This window comes from Poecile atricapillus, chromosome 3, assembly GCF_030490865.1.
Source record: "Poecile atricapillus isolate bPoeAtr1 chromosome 3, bPoeAtr1.hap1, whole genome shotgun sequence".
In the NCBI taxonomy this organism is placed as follows: domain Eukaryota; kingdom Metazoa; phylum Chordata; class Aves; order Passeriformes; family Paridae; genus Poecile; species Poecile atricapillus.
The window spans coordinates 4,178,796-4,198,991 of record NC_081251.1 but is presented as its reverse complement, the minus strand read 5'-3'; the positions used below and the strand labels follow the sequence as shown (position 1 = coordinate 4,198,991).

Here is a 20,196-nt window from a genome sequence, read left to right as displayed (position 1 = left end):
CACTTTTGGTTCTTCCATCCCACCCAACTTTCTATATTTTTTTGATTAATTAATTTTATTTTAACAAATAGCAAATAGACCAGTAATTCATCCCGTGTGTCTCACAACCCCTGTTTTTTCCAGGAAGAAATGTTTTTCCTTAAATGGTCCCACAAAGACAAATTGTTTAATGAGAACACAGAGGGGGCTTTCTGAATGTCTGGGAAGTTAAAAAAAATCTTTCACTTGGCTTTTACAGGTCCTGGATTTAGCCCTGTTAGTAACATTTCAATGGGTCAAAGCCCCAATTTTGCAATGCCCTGATATTTCCAGAAAACAGTCTTGTTTTAAAATCACTTTTTTCCCAAAAAGTGGAAGGGATAAAAGAGAGGAATATCCAAAGTTCCCATTAAATTAATGTCATAAAGTTTTAATTGATATTAAAGAGGCATCATTATTAAAGGGAAAATTACATACATTAAGATGTAAATTATGACAAGGAGGCTCTTATCGTGAGATAATCAAAGATAATCACCCCCCTGAGGTACTGCAAGAAACAAGGCACAGCGTGAGTGCCTCTAAATCTCTTAGCAAATACAACATTGCAGTCCTTCCATGGATCCTGCAAAGCAAAAACAAAGACATCCACCCCTTGGTGTCAGAAATTCACTGGGACATCACTTGGACACTGCAAGGTTGGACAGGTGAAGCCAGGATTTTATCTGAACTATCTACTTAGAATAGACCTGCTAAGGAGGTTTCTTTCTGTGAGCTTGTAAAGAAAACTCATTTTAAATACTTTTTTTTTTTTTCTGCCAGTCAGAGAGAAAATTAATTTAATAAACAACAATAGAAAACTGAGCGGGGGGAAAAAAAAAGACCTCAAAATCATGAACAAGCAGCTGTGGCGAGTTGTAACTAAAATTCCATTGTTATCCATGTTATTAATCTGTTAACAACCTGGTAGCACCCAAAGGACTTCGTCCAGCTGCCTAAAGAAATAGTGGAAGAAGAACATATTTACTGCATAAATAAAATTACATTTTGTCAGTATTTTTCATTCTCAAGTAAAAAACGTAAGGCTCTGTGTTCCAGGTAGACCAATGATGCTGAGAGAGAGCAGAGAAAACCAAAGTGTTAACAAGGACAGAAACCAAAGTTGGTGTTCCCCCTCAGCATTCTCAAATCACTAAACTAAACCCACTCGTGCATGGTTAAATGGTGTTAAATGCAAAAGGTGTATAAGAATTTGTGTTAGAAAAGCTTGATTAAAGAAAAATTACTATTTCTCTCAAAAAGTCAGGTTTGGTGAAATTCCAAGATTTTTCTGAGACCATGTCAATCCTGAAAAAACAAAAAAATGAGTGGGGAAAAAAAAATTGTACTTGTCTTGCTAAGATCCTTCAGCTTTTTTGTGTTTGAGATTTTGCTTTCACTTTTGAATGTTTAAGAAAGAATATACGGGATTATGACTTATAATGTGAAATCTTGCAGTAGTTTCAAATGAAAATAGAAAAAACAGAGTCCTTGTTTTCAAATTTGTTTAAAAAAAAAAAAAATCTTAAAATCTTCCATGATGAAATGAAAAGATGTTTGGAAAAGATAAAAAAAAAACCAACATAGAGCAATAGAACTGTTTTGGTTGGAAAAGCCCTCTAAGACCATGGAGTCCAATCTTCAACCCAGCACTGCCAAGACCAACACTTAACAATGTCCCAAAGTGCCAACACTTACATGGTTTTTAAAACCCTCCAAGTGATTCCACTATTGCCCTAGGCAGTCTGTGCCAACACCTGAAAACCTTTCAGCTAAGGTATTTCCCCCAAAATCCAATCTAAACCTCCACTGGTGCAACTTGAGGGCATTCCCTTATAACCTATTTAAAATCCAAGCTTTTCCCAAGCTGCCATGGAGCAGGGGCTGTTCTCCAGGCTGCTTTCTTTTTTCTCCAAATTCCTATTGAAATGTTGCTGTGAGACTTTAGAGACACTGAAATATCCCCTGCAGTTCTTACCTTTTGCCCAAGGTGTGCATTTAAAACACTGTCAGACACAGAGACATTTCCCAGGCTTTCCACAACGTCAATGCCAAAGTCTTCGCAAGTAGAAATCCAGAAATGCCGGAGTTCGAGGTTCCTGCTACGGAAAATCTACATAAAAGGAAAATAAAAGAATAATAATAGATATCATCATCAAATAATAGAATGGCTTAGGTTAGAAGGAACCTTAAAGACCATCTCATTCCAAACCCTGCCATGGGCACTGGCACCTTCCACTATCCCAGGTTGCTCTGAGCCCCATCCAACCTGGCCTTGAACACCTCCAGAATGGGGCACCTAAAAGAAAGAAGATGGTTTCTAAAAGGAGCCCACGGAAAGAAGCAGAATAAACTTAGTTATTTGTGTATTCTAAGTCAGCCACACACAGAAATTACAAGTTATGCAGAGAAAATAAACAACAACAACAAACCTGCAAATCAACATTTTGTTTTATTTCTTTTCACACAAATAACTTTTTCCAGAAAGGGAAGACATCAGCCTGAAAAATCACACTGAAATATTGGATACCTGCAGAGAAAGAGTCATAGGGATGGGTGAGGCTATAAAACCTTGCAGAGAAACACATACAGACTGTTCAGGTCAGCAGACATGAATTAATAGGATCACAGGCTCCAAACTGTGAGCATGGGGGAAAAGTATGACATAATAAAAGGTAGTGTGGGTTTTTAAAATCAGATTAAATAATAGTGAGACATATTATCTGGAGAGCAAGGCTAGACAAATTCAGATCAATAAAAAGTGGCAAATTTTAAGAAGAATTAACAAAATGATCCCATGGAAGCCATCATTTCTATAAAGGTAACGTATCCACTTATCACAATCCTCATGAACAACTCTGATCCACCTGGAGGATTTTTTTATTTGGCAGCATGGATAAGTGGAAGGTGTCCCAGCTCATTGCAGGGAGATTGCAGTGAGATGGTTTTCAATGTCCCTTCCAGCCCAAACCACTCTAAAATTCCATGATTACAGCAGCAAACAGATGCTAGATGGTTACAGAGAACACCAGCTGGTGAAAATAGCACTGATTCTGCAGCAAAAAGAATTCACACAAACCAAGTTTCTGGCTCTTTCATTAGAACACGAGCCTCCAGGTGAGGGACATGGACATCCAGAGCTTTTAGTCAGTGTGGAGGTGAGATACTCAGAAAGATCCTGAGCATCACGGAAAGCAATGGGGACAAACCTACCTGTGCTCCCCCGTGGCAGCTCCAGGCTGTGAAGTTGTTGAACTGAACACGACTGTCTGGCAAATACTCTGGGTACACCAGCAACCCATACCTGTTTAGGAGAGAAAGCCATGGAGAATGTTCCTTTACAGTGCATGTACTGGTGAGCAGATTTTTTTTCTATTCATCATTTTGATACCTAAAATCTTAAATCCGTAAGTTGTCTGCAGGAGAATTTATTTCTTAAGACCAAAGTCAAAAGTTTTCAGTGTTAGACCTCTCAGAGTTAAAAAGGAGTGTGAACTGAAAAGTTCTCACTACAAAACACCCTCCCATGCTCATGAGTTTTCAGCCAGCATCACCTTCAGATAAGCCTGACATGAATCTGGACAGATAAGGTTTTTCTTTATCTTGGATTCAGCTAACTTGAATTACAGCCCAAATGTATGCATTCCTGAATGCAGCACTTGGTTTGACCTTCTCAGAGATTTAAAATCCAGAGATTAATATCCAGATTAGCTCAAAATTCAGGTCGCCTTATCAGCTGATTTTCACTACAATGTCATTTTTTAATACTCTTTGTGTTTTAGGGAGGTACTGGTTAAAACTTTTGTCAGTAGCTGTTCCTGGACACTAAAGGAACAACTGTTGCATGAAATGTCACAGAACCATGGAATCGTGGAGGGTTGGAAGGGATCTTAGAGATCATCTCGTTCCACCACCCTGCCATGGGCAGGGACACCTCCCACACTGATTCTGCCCTGCTCCAAACAACTCTGCTTGAGAGAGAGGAGAACCTGAAAGGGTGCAAAACTGGGGGGGAAAATCCTGAAAAGAGGGGCCAGGCCTTTTCTGCCCACCACTGCAATTACAGATGGCACAACCATTCGCTGAAGGAAAATCTCTTTAACCAAACTCCCCAAGTACCTTGTGCAGGAGTGAGCTGTATTCTCACTGAAGGACACGAGAGGCACTTGGGATGGTCCCTCAGGGGAGAGATGAAAGAAATAGCCATACCCAGCACCACACACTGTGTTACCCTGCAGAGAGGAATATGTGACAATGAAAATAATATTACCACAGGTTTCTGGAAATTGAAATCAATTTTAGAAACACGCAAATTAAAATCCCAGCTGAAGTCCATTCAAATTCTGGTAAACTGGGTGGTGGAGACTGGTACCCCATTTCTGTGTCTCCAGTCTTGTTCTGTTTTCACTTTGACCTTGGGCCAGTTGTAAAAATATTTGTTTATAAACCAGACAAGGAGGAGTGCCCAAGCAATAGAGACAAGTGTCAGAAAAATGGTGTTGTCACAACTCTTCAAGAAGTAGGTAAGAAAAAAATGTGTTGAAAACTTACATCTATAAACTCCTTTCTACATAAGAAAATGTCAGGAAGGAAAAGTAAATCACAAACTAATCACAAAGGTAAATTACAAACTAATCAAGTTTATTGATTTTCTTCTCAGTCTGAATATTTGTCTTATCTCCCAAAGCAAACACAGGATAAGGAAATATGGGATATATTTGCTTTAAAAAATGAGACTCCTAAAAATCAAGAGAGAGCAAAGAATAACATCTTCAGGATATGACTGAACAATTAAACTTCCTCACACCTGCAGTAAATTATGTGGTTTGGATCATTTTTTACAGGATGAATAACCATAGGAAGATGTGCTGTAAGTCATTATTATTTAATATCACTTAAAGAATTTGCAACCTAAATTCTGCACTTGAGTTCCATTATTTGTGTTGCAAGAGGTAAAAATAAGTGGACATAAGATTAAAATTTGCCTTAAAATTAGGAGTTTGGTACTTAAAGAATCTTCATTGAGTGGGTTGTATGAGCTGTATTCGGTTTGTTCTGAACTTTTCTACACAAGGACAAAAAAAACTGCTTTTGCCAGCTTAATTTGGAGAGCAGCCAAGTTTTGTTGTGTTTGGGCTGTGTCCATATAGCAATGTCTTCATGTGTGCACCTGTGCATGATCCCTCTCACCTGCCTTAGGTGTGTGAAAATTCAAAGTCCAGGCTGGTAGATTTTAGCTCCCTTTCTAGGGGAAAAAAAAAAAGACATAGGCATGTGCAGAAGGCAATGCTTTTGGTCTGTCCTTAGACAAAATTAATTGCTCTCTGGAGGTATGTGGCTCTCTAAGGGGGGTCTAAGCTGACCTTTCTTGCAGCTCTAAGGAGGGCTTGTTCTCTAAGATCAGCTCTGACGCCACCACTCCCATTCATAGGTCACTGGACAGTGTTAAAATACTAATGACTTTTTGGTCCCTGATGGTCCAAATCAAAGCTGAGCCTGGTGACCTCGAGGTGAAACCCTCCATATACCAATTACTTTCTTCTGACCCATCCAAGTGTGCTCCCTGCAGTCCTGATCTCTGACATCTGTCAAGGAATAAAGTACCGAGACCCAAAGCTCTGCTTTCTCAATCCCCTGGTAAAACTGCTGCTTTTTCTGAAAGTGCAGCCACTTTCAGACCCTTTTTCTTTAACAAAACACTTCTGCAGTCCGGTCACATCATTTCCAGGATATTTTACTTGCGACTCCAACCGTGCGTTCTACAGATGATTCATAAGGAAAAAAAACCCTGCATATTTATTCAGCCAGCTCGTGGCTGGAGGGCAGGGGTTTTAGGCAAGCAGGGAATTTTGTGTGGAAATCAATTCTTTGTGGAAGTCAGTATATTACGAATGTCCGTGCAACCAAAATTCCAGAGAGAAATTACCTCCCTGAGCATGCCAAATACCTGGAGGTATGCACTGCGAGTCAGTAAAATCAAGTGGCTGACGGTTTAAGTGTCTCTTAACCGTACAACTCTGCTGGTGTAAATGTTTCATGAATTTCCTTTAGATAGGTGGCACTCCAACTGTTGACCTTAAAGACGACATAAAAGTTCTGGACTGTGTTCCCAGAACCACTCCCACAGTTTCTGATCTGGCAGGATGTGAGTAGTACCCACAAGGTGCCTGTTTTGGTGTGGGCCAAATCTGCAGGAAAGGGTTTGGAAAAGATCTCAGCCGGGATGAAACGGTGGGAAAACAGTTCCAAACAGATGCAGCCCCACCTCTTTGGTGCTGTGGAGAATGGCTGGATGGGGTGACACTGGGAACAAATGCCTTTACCAGCAGTGTGACCATCAGTCACCCCTGTGACACCAGACACCAGCTGAGCTCCACCCTGCTCATTCAGCAGAGCTGTTTCCCAGTCCTCAACAGCAAGGCAAGAAAGGAAAGGGAGGTTCTTGCTGGATTTCTTAAACCCAGTCCATATGTTGCTATGCATGAGCGCTGCTGGCTCTGGGATTTCAGGGCATTGAATGTTTATGGATTGGAGCAACAAAAAGGCCAAAACTCACTAGGCCCGAGAGAGCCAAGAGAAAAAAGATAAAAACCTACTTTTTAAAGTATTTTTCCTGGACACATAAAGAAAACCAAGGACAGGGGGTGGATGTTTCAGTGAGAAAAAAGCCAATATCACAGAGGAGCATCTTCTGTTCCTTGCACTGATAGCACTTAAAAGGCAAGAAACCACCCTGCTAATAAGATTGTCTATGACTGTAAAAAGTGATAACCTGGGCTTACACACTGTGTTTAAAAAAAATTGTACTGACCTTGTAATAATCAGTTTGCACTCATACTGTCCAAGTATAAAATTTCATCTAACAGCCTGATTCACTTAAGAGCACTTAAGTGCACTTAAGAGCTTAAGTCAAATGGAAATCGGTGGGAATTGGGTCTCCAAATGTCTTTGTAGGCTCAAACCTTTGTAGGTTTGAGTGACTGCTCTGTCCCAATTTCCACACCGTTTAGGCCACCACTGAATTTCAAGGAAATTTAAGCTCTTCAGCCACCAATGCAAATTTAGGCTCCCAAGTAAATTGAGTAGTTAATGAAAATATTATTGCAGGTCTCACTGTGGAAAGGCTTAAGCCATCATGCACAGAAGATATTACACAGTTTGGACCCAGAGCTCTCTGCAGCCCCTGCCTTAAAAATTGCAGACAATAAATTTAAAACCAGCAATCAAAAGGTAGAAATCTGAAAATAAAAATAAAATAAAATAAAATAAAATAAAATAAAATAAAATAAAATAAAATAAAATAAAATAAAATAAAATAAAATAAAATAAAATAAAATAAAATAAAATAAAATAAAATAATAATTAAATTTAAAAAAACACAAAACCAATAAACAAAAATACTGACAGACACCTAAAATAAAATTCTAAAGGGGGAAAATCTAAAGATAGAAAAATTTCTGTCACATGTTCTGGCCTGGGAACCAGGCAGGTGGAAGATGAGCCTTTCCCAATACATTCTTCAAGCTTTCCCAATAAACTAGGACTATAAATACCTAAAAAGCTTGAGTCATTTGACCTGAAAATTGTCATGAGAGAAAATGTGCTAAGACTACAACATCATAATGCTGATGCTGGACCAGCACCCCTGGAATTTAGTGATTATTATTGCACTAAGAAAAAGTCCACATTTCTTTTGCTTGGGAGAAATGTGATTTTTTCCTCTCAATATCCCTGTGCTTTGCTCTCTTCCTGAGCAAAGAGATCCTGTTTGGTGCTGTCGTACAGTAAGTGCAGTTAATAACAATGTTAAGCTGGCCAACTTCTCCGAGTTTTCCTTTTGCTGCTGCAACACCTCAAATATTCCAGTCCTCAAGATGATGATGGTTATCAGCAACCATCTGAGGACCATGTGCTACCCTGCCTGGAGCAGCACATCTCCAGAGAGCAGAAAGGACCCCCTGATATTGGGGTGCACAGCCACAGCTGTAGCTTTATATCTGTAAACTCACGTGAGCAGAGAGGGATAAATAAAAGTGCTGAAAAGCCAGCACAGCCAGCTCCCAGGAACCCGTGGAGGTAATTGCAGCAAACCTTTTCAAAAGCTGAGCCACTGGCAATGGAGTCAGCAGCTCCAGGGTAAGTCAGTGCATGACAGTACAAAACTCTGTGTTTAGTGGAGCTGAAATTCTCATGATCCTGCCTAGTTGCTGTATTTTTAAACCGCATTTGATGGCCTTAAAAACGATAAATATGGCCTCAAGGGAGTTGCAGAAAAATTCTCTCCTCCTTCCTTGGTGGTCCTGTCTTCAGAAAAACATAAGAAATGTGTTGGTCTCTTTTTCACCTTCAAATTCAGGTGCAAATCTTTTCTCATGGAGCAGAAGCCCCGGGGGTGATTAGGTCTTCACAAACAGTAATTGGTTTGGTTACTGGAGGTTAACAATAGAACAGGTTAGGATTATTTTTTAAATGAAAATATGCATTTTTCACTACTGAAAGTGTCTTAAGAAAGGTCAGTTTCAATGTAATTCCTTAAAATAGTTGGGAAGGAAAAGTGGTTTGAAGTTGATGAAAATCATTTTTCCACGAAACACATAAAAGTGATTCTTTATTCTGAAATGTAAGACCAAAGAAGAGAACTAAGAGAAAGCATCAGAGAATTAGTGAATAAAAGTATTTTTTTCTGAGCTCAGCTTTGTGATGTGTGGCTGTTAAGCTATTAGCCCTTTAAAAACCTGATGTTTTATTGCTATTTAGAATAGGGAAGCTTTGTTTCTTTCAAAATCAATGTCATTTTCATAGGACAGGAAACACATTCTCTTTCTCACCCTGGAATGCAAATCTTTAGCTGTATGTTCAATGTGATTTTAAATCCAGACAGAAGTGTAATTGATGCTGAATTTAAGTGTTTCTGTAGTCAGTCCATTAAAATTGAGGGATTTTTTTTCATAATGGCAGAAATTCTAGAGAAACTGAGACTAAACTTTTTCAATTTTTTCCTGAGTCTGTGAGCATTATAAAATAAAACAAATTTTTAAAGTACCTCAGGATGAATTATCTCACTGTAATATTCCATTCCACTCAAACACAGCAAAATTCCCAGTAATAAATTTACCCAGGAACATAATTTATTTTGTAATATGCACTTGTTTCAATATCCCATTACAACCATAGGTTCTGACAGCTCAGCCAAGAAACAAATACTGTGTTTTTTTGTTTCCCAGATAAATGAAGCTCTGTGTCTTTCTGATACCTTTGATTAGAAAGGAAATGTTATGTCTTATACCAGAACTTCTTACCCTGATGTGGCTGGCAGGAGCCCTGATGTAGATTCCTGCTGGTGACAGTGTTTCAATATTGGATAAACCATCACTTACAGAAAGTCCAATCACTAAGTTGTTACTGATTTTGTTCTCTTCTTCTAGCCCCTCACCTTTAAAAGAAAACAATATGAAGGTAAAAAAAAAAAAAAAAAAAAAAAAGATAAAAATATAAAAAAGTAAGAGGAAGAAAAAAAGAAAAATAAACTTAAATATACATATAGCTGGAAACCCTCTATTATCGTGATTCTCATTTCAATATACACAAGTCCAGGTGTTATATTCACATATATTTCCCTGTATGAGGTATTACATGTGACTACACCACATATATGTTCTGGACTGCAAGCTTATGGTGAAAATAAATAAAATGTGTATTATAAAGCTAGTTTTCAGTTGGGAAAAAAGATTCAGAGTAGTTCAGACTGGGAAAGAGGCTCACTTATGCACACACAGGCATGCTCCTGGCAGTATTAGAATTCAAAGTCTTCTTTATCTCCTGTCTCTGTTTAGTGCCCTACTTACATGGAAGAAAATTTCTAAACATGCTGAAAAACACCTGGTGCACCTCTGCACAAAAGTGGGGGTTTCGCCCCTAAGCAATGGAGTAGGAGAAGAGAAAGGGAAAAAATCAATCAGTCAATTGATCAGACAACACAAGACTCTTGGGGTGCCCCAGATCTAGTTGCAGTATAGAAGTAGGAAGGAAAAAACAAAATAAATATTTTTGATGATCATAAAGAAATGGGGGCCACCCAATGGCAAGGAGTGGACATTCCCACACAAAGCAAGTCCTGATAAGGAGACATTGATAGGACAAGGGGAAACGGCCTCAGGTTGCTCTGGGGGAGGTTTAGGCTGGATATTAGTAAAGATTTCTTCACCTAAAGGGTGGTCAGGCATTGGAACAGGCTGCCCAGGGAAGTGGTGGAGTCACCATCCCTGGAAGCGTTTGCAGCCATGGAGACACGGCACCTGGGTTCAGTGGTGGGATGGGCAGGCCCAGTTTAACGGGTGAAATTCCAGAACAAGGAACACCCTGAAGGTCTTTTCCAGCCTCAGTGACTCCATGACTCTATGATCAGCACTGCTGCTCTTTTGGAAGCAGAATACAAAGTGGAATCTTGACTGGAATGTATGCACAGGCCATTCTCTCTGGCCTATTTAAGAGCAAATCACATCCATTTAATTTTCTCTGTCCAACAGAAGTCATTATGTTCAAATACACCTGCTCAAGTTCTATTCATAATACAGATGCCTTCCCAAATCACTACTATCCCAAATAGAAGCCACTTCACAAGAAAAGCCATGCCTTTGGTTTTTGGCAATAAATACTTTTATCCTTTTCTCAGTCTTTTGAGGGAATCAGCTTTCTCAATTTTTTCCAATCTCTATGTACTACAAACAATGCTACTGCCAGAGCATGAACAGGATCCTAAAGAAGTCCTTTTGACATCTGTACAGGATTTTGAGGTTTTGGCTTTCAAACATAGACCTCGTGTGTCAATAATTTTAAGCCCAGAATGACATTTTGTGATGGTCTTTCAAACCCTCTGAAAATAAGGATTTTAGGTGAAATCACTGAGAGAATCCAATTCCAGAGCTGCAAAGACCCAGCTACAAAAAATATTCCTTCACAGGCAACAAAATTATACATAAATGAATCCATCAGACCCTCTGGAGCTGCTGACAGTGAAGCCATTGAAAGCATCTTGAGGATAAGGTGCATTCAGGCTGAAACTTCAGCTCAGCTCAGAGTTTTAATTCAGACATAGATCCCAACATGAGTGGGCCAAGGAATGCCAGCAGCTTGGAGGTCCTGCTCTGCTTCCCCATGGCTGCAAGGGTTCTGTACATCAGCTTGGGCCAGTCCTGCATCTCTCTGAGCCAGCTCTCCTCATCAGCAAGGTGTGTATATCACACTGGGTTTATAAACTTCCCCGTTTAAATCATGATATATCACTCCTCATTATGTTTATACACAGCACCCAGCACAGGCACTCGATGTGTGTGGGGAACTGCAGGATCAGAACTAAAGGCTTTCTTTTTTTCCCCTCTGTTTATCTCATAATTGGTCATTTTTATCCCATCTCTTATGGAAAACAAAAATCGAGCTATATCTTTAGGTATTCAGGCAACATGAGATCCCAGCAGAAGATGCTTCAAGTCAGAATCTTGATGGTTAGTTAGGAGAAATATTTTGTTGTTTAACAGTTTTGTTGCTCCAAGCTCCAATTTATTTAAGTGCTAAATCCTCTGGTTATCTTTTAACATATGCTTTCATTCCATTATCTGTGACATCAAATGACTGAAGTTAAAGGTAATATGCTCCTAAATGCTTCACTGAGCTGTGGCCTTAAATATTGCATAATGACACTTCTCCAAAGACAGATGAATCAGTCCCCTAAAAATAAATCTACTATTTTTTCATGGAAAAATAATTGATCCCAATCAAGTGAAGACTGACCTGAAGGAAGAGTAGCTGCTAGGAGCTGTGTGTGTAAATGTGAGAGCTTTATTCCAAATTCACTGACACCAGAAATTGCAGAAGATGTGATTAAAGTTCTCAGAGTGCAGTTAATGATCTGCCATTCTTTCCTCCAAAGGCATTTTCATGCAAATGGGAAGCAGCACAAGCTGCTGTTGCATGCAGTGTAGACATTTGCCTGCTTCACTTACCCAGGAGAAGCCCATGGCCTGAAATGTTGTAGAAAACATTGCTGTCCACACTGAGGTTGGAGATCCCGGTCAGACGGAGGCCTTGGCCAAAGGAGTCCAGAACACAACAACCATGGATGTAAGAGTCTGGAAAGAAGTGAGTGGTGGGAGCAAAAATCACTCTGGAGATTGAGGGCAGATGTTTTGTACCCCTTCTCTAGGCAGGCATGGTGACCTTCCTGTCATCCAGATCCTGGCCAGTGCTGCCATCTGCCCCCAGGATGTTCTGACCCTCACTCAGTGATGAAGATGGCACAGGAAATAATTGTCCCTGTACATGGCAGAGGGGTTGCACCTTGATGATCTTTTAGGTCCCTTCCAAACCAAACCAAACCAAACCAAACCAAACCAAACCAAACCAAACCAAACCAAACCAAACCAAACCAAACCAAACCAAACCAAACCAAACCAAACCAAACCAAACCAAACCAAACCAAACCAAATCAAACCAAACCAAACCAAACCAAACCAAACCAAACCAAACCATTCTATGATTCTGTGAGAGGTGCAAATATAGCTTATCTGGAAGGGAAAATCCACCCAGCACCCTTGAAACACTTTCTGAGCCCACCTAACTTGCCTCTACCACCACCAGTCTTTGGAGCCCTCACTGCTACTTCCACAGAGATTAATTGGGCACTTAACAGTGACAAATTCAGAAGAACTTAATATGTTCCTTAACCTCTGGGTGATAAAATTAAGTGTTGATCCCTGCAACTAGCCAGCCCTGAGCCATTTTTGGGCTCTCTCATAGTGTATGAGTGCATTCATTTCCAGAGCTACTCTCTTCTACATCAAAAGAGCAGCGTAGCATAAAAAAAAACATTATTTTAGGAAGAAGCAGAAATACAAAGGAAGTGAAGCAGGTGAAACCACTCTGTCACTTGGAAATGGACTAGAGATGAGGGGTTTTTTTGGGTTTTTTTTTTCACATTTAGCAATCCATTTTGTCAAGTGACTCAAGAGCCCAGCAGGTTCTGAGGGTGCCTGGCCCAGCTTTGGGCAGGAGAAGGTGGGTGTCTGCAGTGCAGGCACTCACCTGCCATCCAGGTGTTGCCAGTGACAGTCAGGGCGCTGCGGTGGGGCCGGAACGCTTGGCCCACGTGGCGGAACTGGACCCCCTCCAGCTGGAGCCGACTCGCCTGTCCCTGGAAGGCCTCCACAACCATGATGGCTCCCAGGTCCCGAGAGCCCAGCTGCCTCTCACTTCTCTTGTACAAACACCCAGAGCGACCTAGGACAGGACCCAGCCAGAGCTGTGAGAGCCACCCTCCCCATGGGGTGGGGTGTGCAGAGGGAGATCGGCCCCGCTGACCCAGAGACTCCACCTCCAGCCAGGATCTGAAACATGGGCCCAAAGACAAGGCAGGCAAACGTTTTTGATGCTCCCCCAAAATACTGTCATGGTTCTCTCCCTAAAAGTCTGGACATTTTGGAGGGGAATGTATCAAAACAAGCATGAAGCTGTAGTTTTATGTCTTGGGCTGCTCCTTGGAGTTAATTGTAGATAATTGTATAATTGTATGCATAAGGAAGGGGGATTTGAAATTGATTCACTTAGGTGAGGCTCTGGAAAAGGAGATTGGGCATGGATGTACAGAACTAAACTGAAAAGAAGCATTTTGTTGTTTTTTTTAAACTCTGCTCTCCTGACTCTCCCTGTAGATGGATGGGGAACTGTTACTACCCACAGTTTTGAGACAAAAAATAGAGATTAGAGAGAAATTCTTCCTTGTGAGGAAGTGGGGACATCCTGGCACAGGGTGCCCAGAGAAGCTGTGGCTGCCCCTGGATCCCTGGAAGTGTTCAAGGCCAGGCTGGACAGGGCTTGGAGCAGCCTGGAATAGTGGAAGGTGTTCCTGCCCAGGGCAGGAGGGTGGAATAAGATGAGCTTTAACTTCCCTTCCAACACAACCATTCTTGGATTCCATGCTATGACAAAAAATTCAATCACAGGGCTGGGTAAAATTCCTGAAAGACCTTTCCACTGGTGTGAGATTCAGACTATGAATGTGTTACTTGGGCTTGTTCAGTGGAAGAGCAGAGGGGATCTCAAATTCCAGCACTGCCTGCTGATGCCCAGTAATGCTCATTTTTCTTTTAAAGAAGGTAAATTAACCACAAAAAAACACTGCTCACTCCTCTTCTGGTGACTCCTCTGAGAAATCCTCCTATCCTTTAACGCAAATAAAAACCTCAAATGGTTAGTGCATTTCAGAGCCTGTATTTATGAGTTCCACACCAAATGGACCATAAATCCATGAGTAATATAAGCAGCTGGCTGCTGGATATCAAATGAAGTCTTGTGTCACAGTCTGAAAGCCCAAGGCACTTTTTTTTTAAAGGAAACCTTACACCTGGGTAGCCAGATAACTCTCCTCACATTATAATCACTGCGTCTGATTCTGCTTCCTGAAGAGATGGTGTAAATCAGGAATCCACCTGTCAAACTCCATGGCATTTCATACAGGTGAAACTAAAGGAGAGCTGATGTATTTAACATTTTTTCACCAGTGATACACTATGCATCACCTGTTATTTTTTCCTTGGCAACCCTAAACACTAAACAACCTCTCAATATTTTACACTAAAGCGTACAAACAGCGTTGAGCTGTTTTGTTTTTCCTTCTTCTTAAAGTGACTAAATAGTAAACACAATTAAAAATTTAATATATTATGTACACTGAAACATGTTTTCAGAAGATACTTTCTTTTCTACACCCTTAGGCTCAGGCAAAACTAAAGGGTCTTTCCCAAGATGGCTTGAAACAACAGTGTGAAAATAATACATCTGAGATATTACAATGAAGTGCAGTTCAACTCCCAAGACTTCACACTTCAATGTCAAACAATGTTTGGAAAGACAAACTCTCTTTCCTGGCATTGGAATGTCTCAAACTTATCCTGGGAAAGAAAGAGTTCCAATACACAGTGATGCTGCCACGATGGGAGTTTAACGGAGCAGTTTTCCTCCTCAGTACATTTCTGTGAGATGAGACCTCCTCACCTGCATTTGCACATTGCCTGAGGTGGGACATCCTCTCCAGAGTGACATTTCCTTGAACAACAACCCTTCTGCTGATCAGTGCCACCACAGCACTTGGAGGCAGACCTTGGCCATTGCCCCATCCCTCTCCAACACTATGGGGGTACCTAAAAAAAGACAAAAATTAGCATCTGCACCTGCCAGACTGAGAGAATTACATTTATGATTTCTTGTTATTTATGTTTATGACCGTAACCTCCCAAATTCAGAGCTGGTTTTAGTCTTTTTCTCAGATGGGACAGTGGCACATCCAGTGCTAGACAGGCTTTTCCTTGTCTGATGTTTGCTTTCATCTTTTTGTTTTACAAGTGCTCAAACCTTCCTTAGATCATGTACATAATATTATATTGTGTTGTGTTAATAAGAAAAGGATTTTCACCCAGAGCATGGTTAGGCACTAGAACAGGCCCCCCAGGGAAGTGGTTATAGCTCCAAGGTTGCCAGAGCTCTAAGAAACACTTGGACAACACTTCCAGGCACATGGTGAAAATTTTGGAATTTCCTTACGCAGGGCCAAGAACTGGATTCAATGATCCTTGTGGGTCCCTTCCAAATTAGGATGGTCTATGCTTCTATGATATTTACAGCAATATATTTCAGCTTTCAAATTTTTTTAATTCTCTTCCCAAAACATGTTTGGGTGAACCATCAGGACCTTTTTTCTCAAGCCCAAATTATTTCTGGAAATAATACCCTTAAACTTCCTGGGCACTGGAGTTAGGTTGCCTCTGGACAGATAATGTGTTTCAACACTGGAGATGATAAGAAGTTGTTTTCAGTCAGTTTAAGATCTCCAAGCACAGTAGATGAGGAGGGTGTAAGGCAGTGAAATTAACACTCATTGGAAATATGGAAGCAGATTTCCATAGTGAAAAAATTCACTTTGAGTTATTACTTAAGAAAATCAGTCAAGAAGAGAGGATTTTTTTTTACACAAATCATACATTTGTGAAAAAAAAATGCACTTTCTCAAGAAATTGACTATGCAGGAAATTTCTTTGTCATTCCTATACTGGTGCCACTGGACTTTACTGGCCACCAGTGTTTTCTGCTTCAAAGGTTTTCTGAGTTCAATGGCGTGATACAGAATTTAAACATTCAGGATTGAACACCTACTACCTTTAGGGGGAGTGAGGAACTGAAATATCACTGGCCACCTCTGTTAAAGGGATTTATATAGTTATTATGTCCCACAGGGAACAGCAAATCCTGACTTTGATCAAATTTTCTCCTTGTTTAGCTCTCTGCTCTATAAAGATCTCCTTGGCTCCCAAAAGGATACCTGAGGGGTGATCTAAGGTGCAGCTCCGTGCTGTTCACAGACTGGATAACAGCCACTTCCTCCTGCTGCTCTGCATCTCCAAGGCCTGAACTTCCCACCAGGATTTCATCACCAGGTTGCCAATCAACAGGTTCCTGGAGCACTAATCGTGTGTCACTAGCGTTAGCTGATGATTTCAAGTGTGTGAAAACTACTTTGGGCATCCAGCCTGAAAAGAACAAGCAAAAAAAGTTGAAAAGCAAGACACTCAACTTGAAACAAACAAACAAAGAGTAGCAGCATGCTCCTGATTCAATGCTGGGTTGGACAAGGGAGGTGTCCCTGCCAATCACAGGGGTCAAAATGAGCTGGTTTTTAAGGCTCCTTCCAAGAAAAACCTTTCAATAATTCAATGATTCTATGAAACCTGTGTATAACAAGCCCCAACAATGAAAAATCCTGCCCTGTAACACTCCTTTCTTCACTTAACGAAGTTTGCTTTAACTTTTGACATTTCCTTATCCCTCTCAGGCTTTGGAACAGATTGGTCCAGTGAGGTCCAACACTGAACACCATCAGGGGAGAGCGTGTGCATCACACACCCACTTTTAGAATACTTTTCCTTCCCTCCCTTGCTTCCTTCCCTCCTCCATCATTTACCTGTAGCCCACAGCAAGTTACTGTCCTCCCTGGTCACACTGCAGGAAAGTAATAATAGCAGAAATCACTGAGTGTAGAGGTTGCACCCAATAAATCATTTTCAAATTAAGCAAACTTCTCTGTCCATATCCTGTTTCACTTTCTCTCTCCTTATACTCCAGTGTCTTCATTATTTATATTCTAGTGACCCAACTATTTCCTTAATGAAGATGGAAATAAGAAGCAGCACCTCCAAGACAATGAATTCACAGCAGAATCACAGAAGAATCAAATCTTTATACTCTTTTATCTTGAAGTATATGTGAGTACCTGCTCTGTGTGACAATGACGGGCATCTAAACCTGAGGTACTTCTGTGTTATTACATTTTCTTAAATCAAACTCGAAATTTCTCCACTTCTAGTTACGAAAATCTCCCAGACATCCTTCATTTAAGGTATTTCAGTTCATGTTACAAACGGTTTTGGAAGGAATCAAACAGATCTCCTCCTGTTCAGCTCTGCCCTTTGAGGCACATCTGGAGTGCTGGGTCCAGTTCTGGGCTCCTCAGGACAAGAGAGACCTGGAGCTCCTGGAATGGGTCCAGTGCCCAGTGACAAAGATGATGGAGGGACTGGAGCATCTCCCTGCCCAGGAAAGGCTGAGGGGGCTGGGGCTGTTCAGCCTCGAGGGGAGCCCCAGCTGAGAGGGGACCTCATCCCTGGGTGTCCCTGTGAGCAGGGAGGGCTCAGAGCAGGGCCCAGGCTCTGCTCCATGGGGATCCAGCAATGGCACCAGAGGAACGGGCAGGGATTGATCCCAGCAAGTTCCACCTGAACAGGAGGAAGAACTTCCCAGTGCAGTGACCGAGCCCTGAGCAGATTGTCCAGAGAGGGAGTGGAGTCTCCTCACTGGGGATATTCCAGAGCTGTCTGGACACAATCCCTGTGCTCTGGGATGGCCCTGCTGGAGCAGGCAGGTTGGACCAGGTGTGCTTCCTTCCAGCCTGACCCATGCTGGGACTCTGTGAAGCCAATCCAGAAGCTGAAATGCAGTCGGACACACAGGACACTGTAGATGCCAAGGGATCCAGACTGGAATGACTCTGTAGTATCCCCCAGAACATGTGGACCCTGTACCCTCAGCACATTCATCACTGACCCCACAGTTCTGCTTCTATAGGGCCACACTGTTTTCTAATGCAGGCATAGCCAAAACCCACCTTCCACCCTTCACAGGCACAGACATCAAAGACCACATCCTCAGAACAACTCCAAAACCCCTCTTAAGATCATCCTATGTGCATCCTTTTACCAGCAGCACTGTCTTCATCTTTACTCATTTACCTTCTTCCACTGAGCCATTCTCATGGATTTCTAGAGTAAAACATAAAAGCCAACAACTGCCAGCAGCCATCTGCATGTGGAGCACAGCACAATCTCTCTCCAGCTCTGGACATTTTGTTTACAGTGTTGATTTGTGTGCCTGTGTTAATGTGTGTTCTCGTGCATCTGTGTCCAGACACACAAGTGACCCCTGTGGAGTTCATCTGTCACACACACTCTACAGCAGCACTGCTGGGCAGCAGCTCTTGTCACTAAGGAGTGGGAAACACCATTCTGCATTCAAAACATGCTCCAAAGGAAAAGGCTTTTTTCAGGTTTTTTTTCAATCTCTGACTCAAATTTTTTTAAGGAAAATGTTCTCAATTTTTTGTGTCTTTTTCTTCTAAAAGAATATATTCAAGGCATCCAAGCATTCCTTCATTTCCTTTATTTCCTTTTTCTTGTTTTCACCTCTTACTGTGTTCAGCTACCTGTCTCCCATTCCACAGTTTGTTGCATCTGATCTAGGTGGGGTGGGATATTTTTCTGCATGTTCAAAATTTACTTCCACTTTCCAATGGTTCAGTATATTTTTGTTAGGGAATACCAAACCAACCAACCAACCAAACAGGTCTAGTAGATTCCACTTTCCTAGAATCATAAAATCATTCAAATTTAAAAAGGACCTGTGAGACCATCAGGTCCAACCATTAACTCAGCTCTTCCATGTCTACCACCAAACCATGTCCCTAAGCAACACATTTGTCCATTTCCTTTCTTCCCATTTATATTCCCACATACAACACCTCCAGGTCAGAGTCTCCTCTATTTCCAGCAGCACAAATAACACACAAGATATGGTCAGCGACACCTTTCTGGTGTCAATGAGGGACCATAACTGAAGCTTCTTTGCCCTAATTATAATATATTCCTCTTGAAAACAAACTCTAGTTTGGATAAAACATGCAAAGTTCATAAAATAACCTTCAATGCCTGGTTTTGGGCTGTGCAACAGGTAAATAAATTACCTGTTTGAGGGGAAAATGTTTAAAAGACCAACAGCTGTGGTGTATTTAAATTATTTCATCCCCCAAAATGTACTGCGAGGAGAAACGCTCCAAATGCTGAAAAATAGATGAATCTGTATAACTCCTCAATTATTGAACTCATTTTTAATAATTAACTAACCACGAGTTGGAAAAAAACCAACAAACCCACATCTTGAAAACTAAAGCAGAAGTGACTTTATGTCAAAGGTACAGGACAGAGCCTTCAGACAAAAAAAGCTGTTTCAGGCAATTCAAGAATTGAACACTTTACTAAAACACTTTACTAAATGACTTAACAGAACATCTTTAAATATGGAGCAGAGCAAAATGGTGCAGTCTAGAAATGCAAGGGACTTGAAAATTAATTCCAAATGAATTAATCACAGATCTTAAAATCATGAACATCTTGGCATCAGGACTCTGGTTATGCATTCTGTTAGAAGCCTAATGTGAAGTTGCAGTCTTGTATGGGCCTGATAAAATTATTAAGACTGAGACAATTCTGATTTGTACAATGCCACTCTTGAGAAAAAGCAACATAAGTTTTATTTCTTATGGCTTTCAACACAAAACATTTCATAAATCTATGTGGGATGATATTTCACTTATCTATATGGTTTCACCCAGTCCTAAGCAGTGTTAGGATACCAACAGCTACAGATGGACTAAAAGAAATGGCTTTAAACCATGAGAGGAGCGATTTAGATTGGATGTTAGGAAGAAATTCTCAAGTCAGAGGGTGGGGAGGCCCTGCACAGGTTGCCCAGAGAAGCTGTGGCTGCCCCTTCTCTGGAAGTGTCCAAGAACAGGTTGGACAGGGCTTG

The 20,196-nt window shown here is 41.1% G+C and overlaps 1 protein-coding gene across 5 annotated transcripts in view; it reads right to left on the bottom strand.

The window, feature by feature from the left end:
• The window catches only part of PKHD1 (PKHD1 ciliary IPT domain containing fibrocystin/polyductin), a 237,704-nt gene that overhangs the window by 119,040 nt on the left and 98,468 nt on the right, over nucleotides 1–20,196 (bottom strand). For all 5 annotated transcript variants that reach the window (XM_058835020.1, XM_058835023.1, XM_058835022.1 and 2 more), the window contains exons 38-45: nucleotides 16,382–16,589; nucleotides 15,061–15,206; nucleotides 13,093–13,287; nucleotides 12,015–12,140; nucleotides 9,315–9,448; nucleotides 4,135–4,247; nucleotides 3,229–3,319; nucleotides 1,994–2,128 (exon numbers count right to left, since the gene is read on the bottom strand). In XM_058835020.1, coding sequence (XP_058691003.1) covers nucleotides 1,994–2,128; nucleotides 3,229–3,319; nucleotides 4,135–4,247; nucleotides 9,315–9,448; nucleotides 12,015–12,140; nucleotides 13,093–13,287; nucleotides 15,061–15,206; nucleotides 16,382–16,589 — 1,148 coding nt within the window. The remainder of the gene's footprint in view (nucleotides 1–1,993; nucleotides 2,129–3,228; nucleotides 3,320–4,134; nucleotides 4,248–9,314; nucleotides 9,449–12,014; nucleotides 12,141–13,092; nucleotides 13,288–15,060; nucleotides 15,207–16,381; nucleotides 16,590–20,196) is intronic.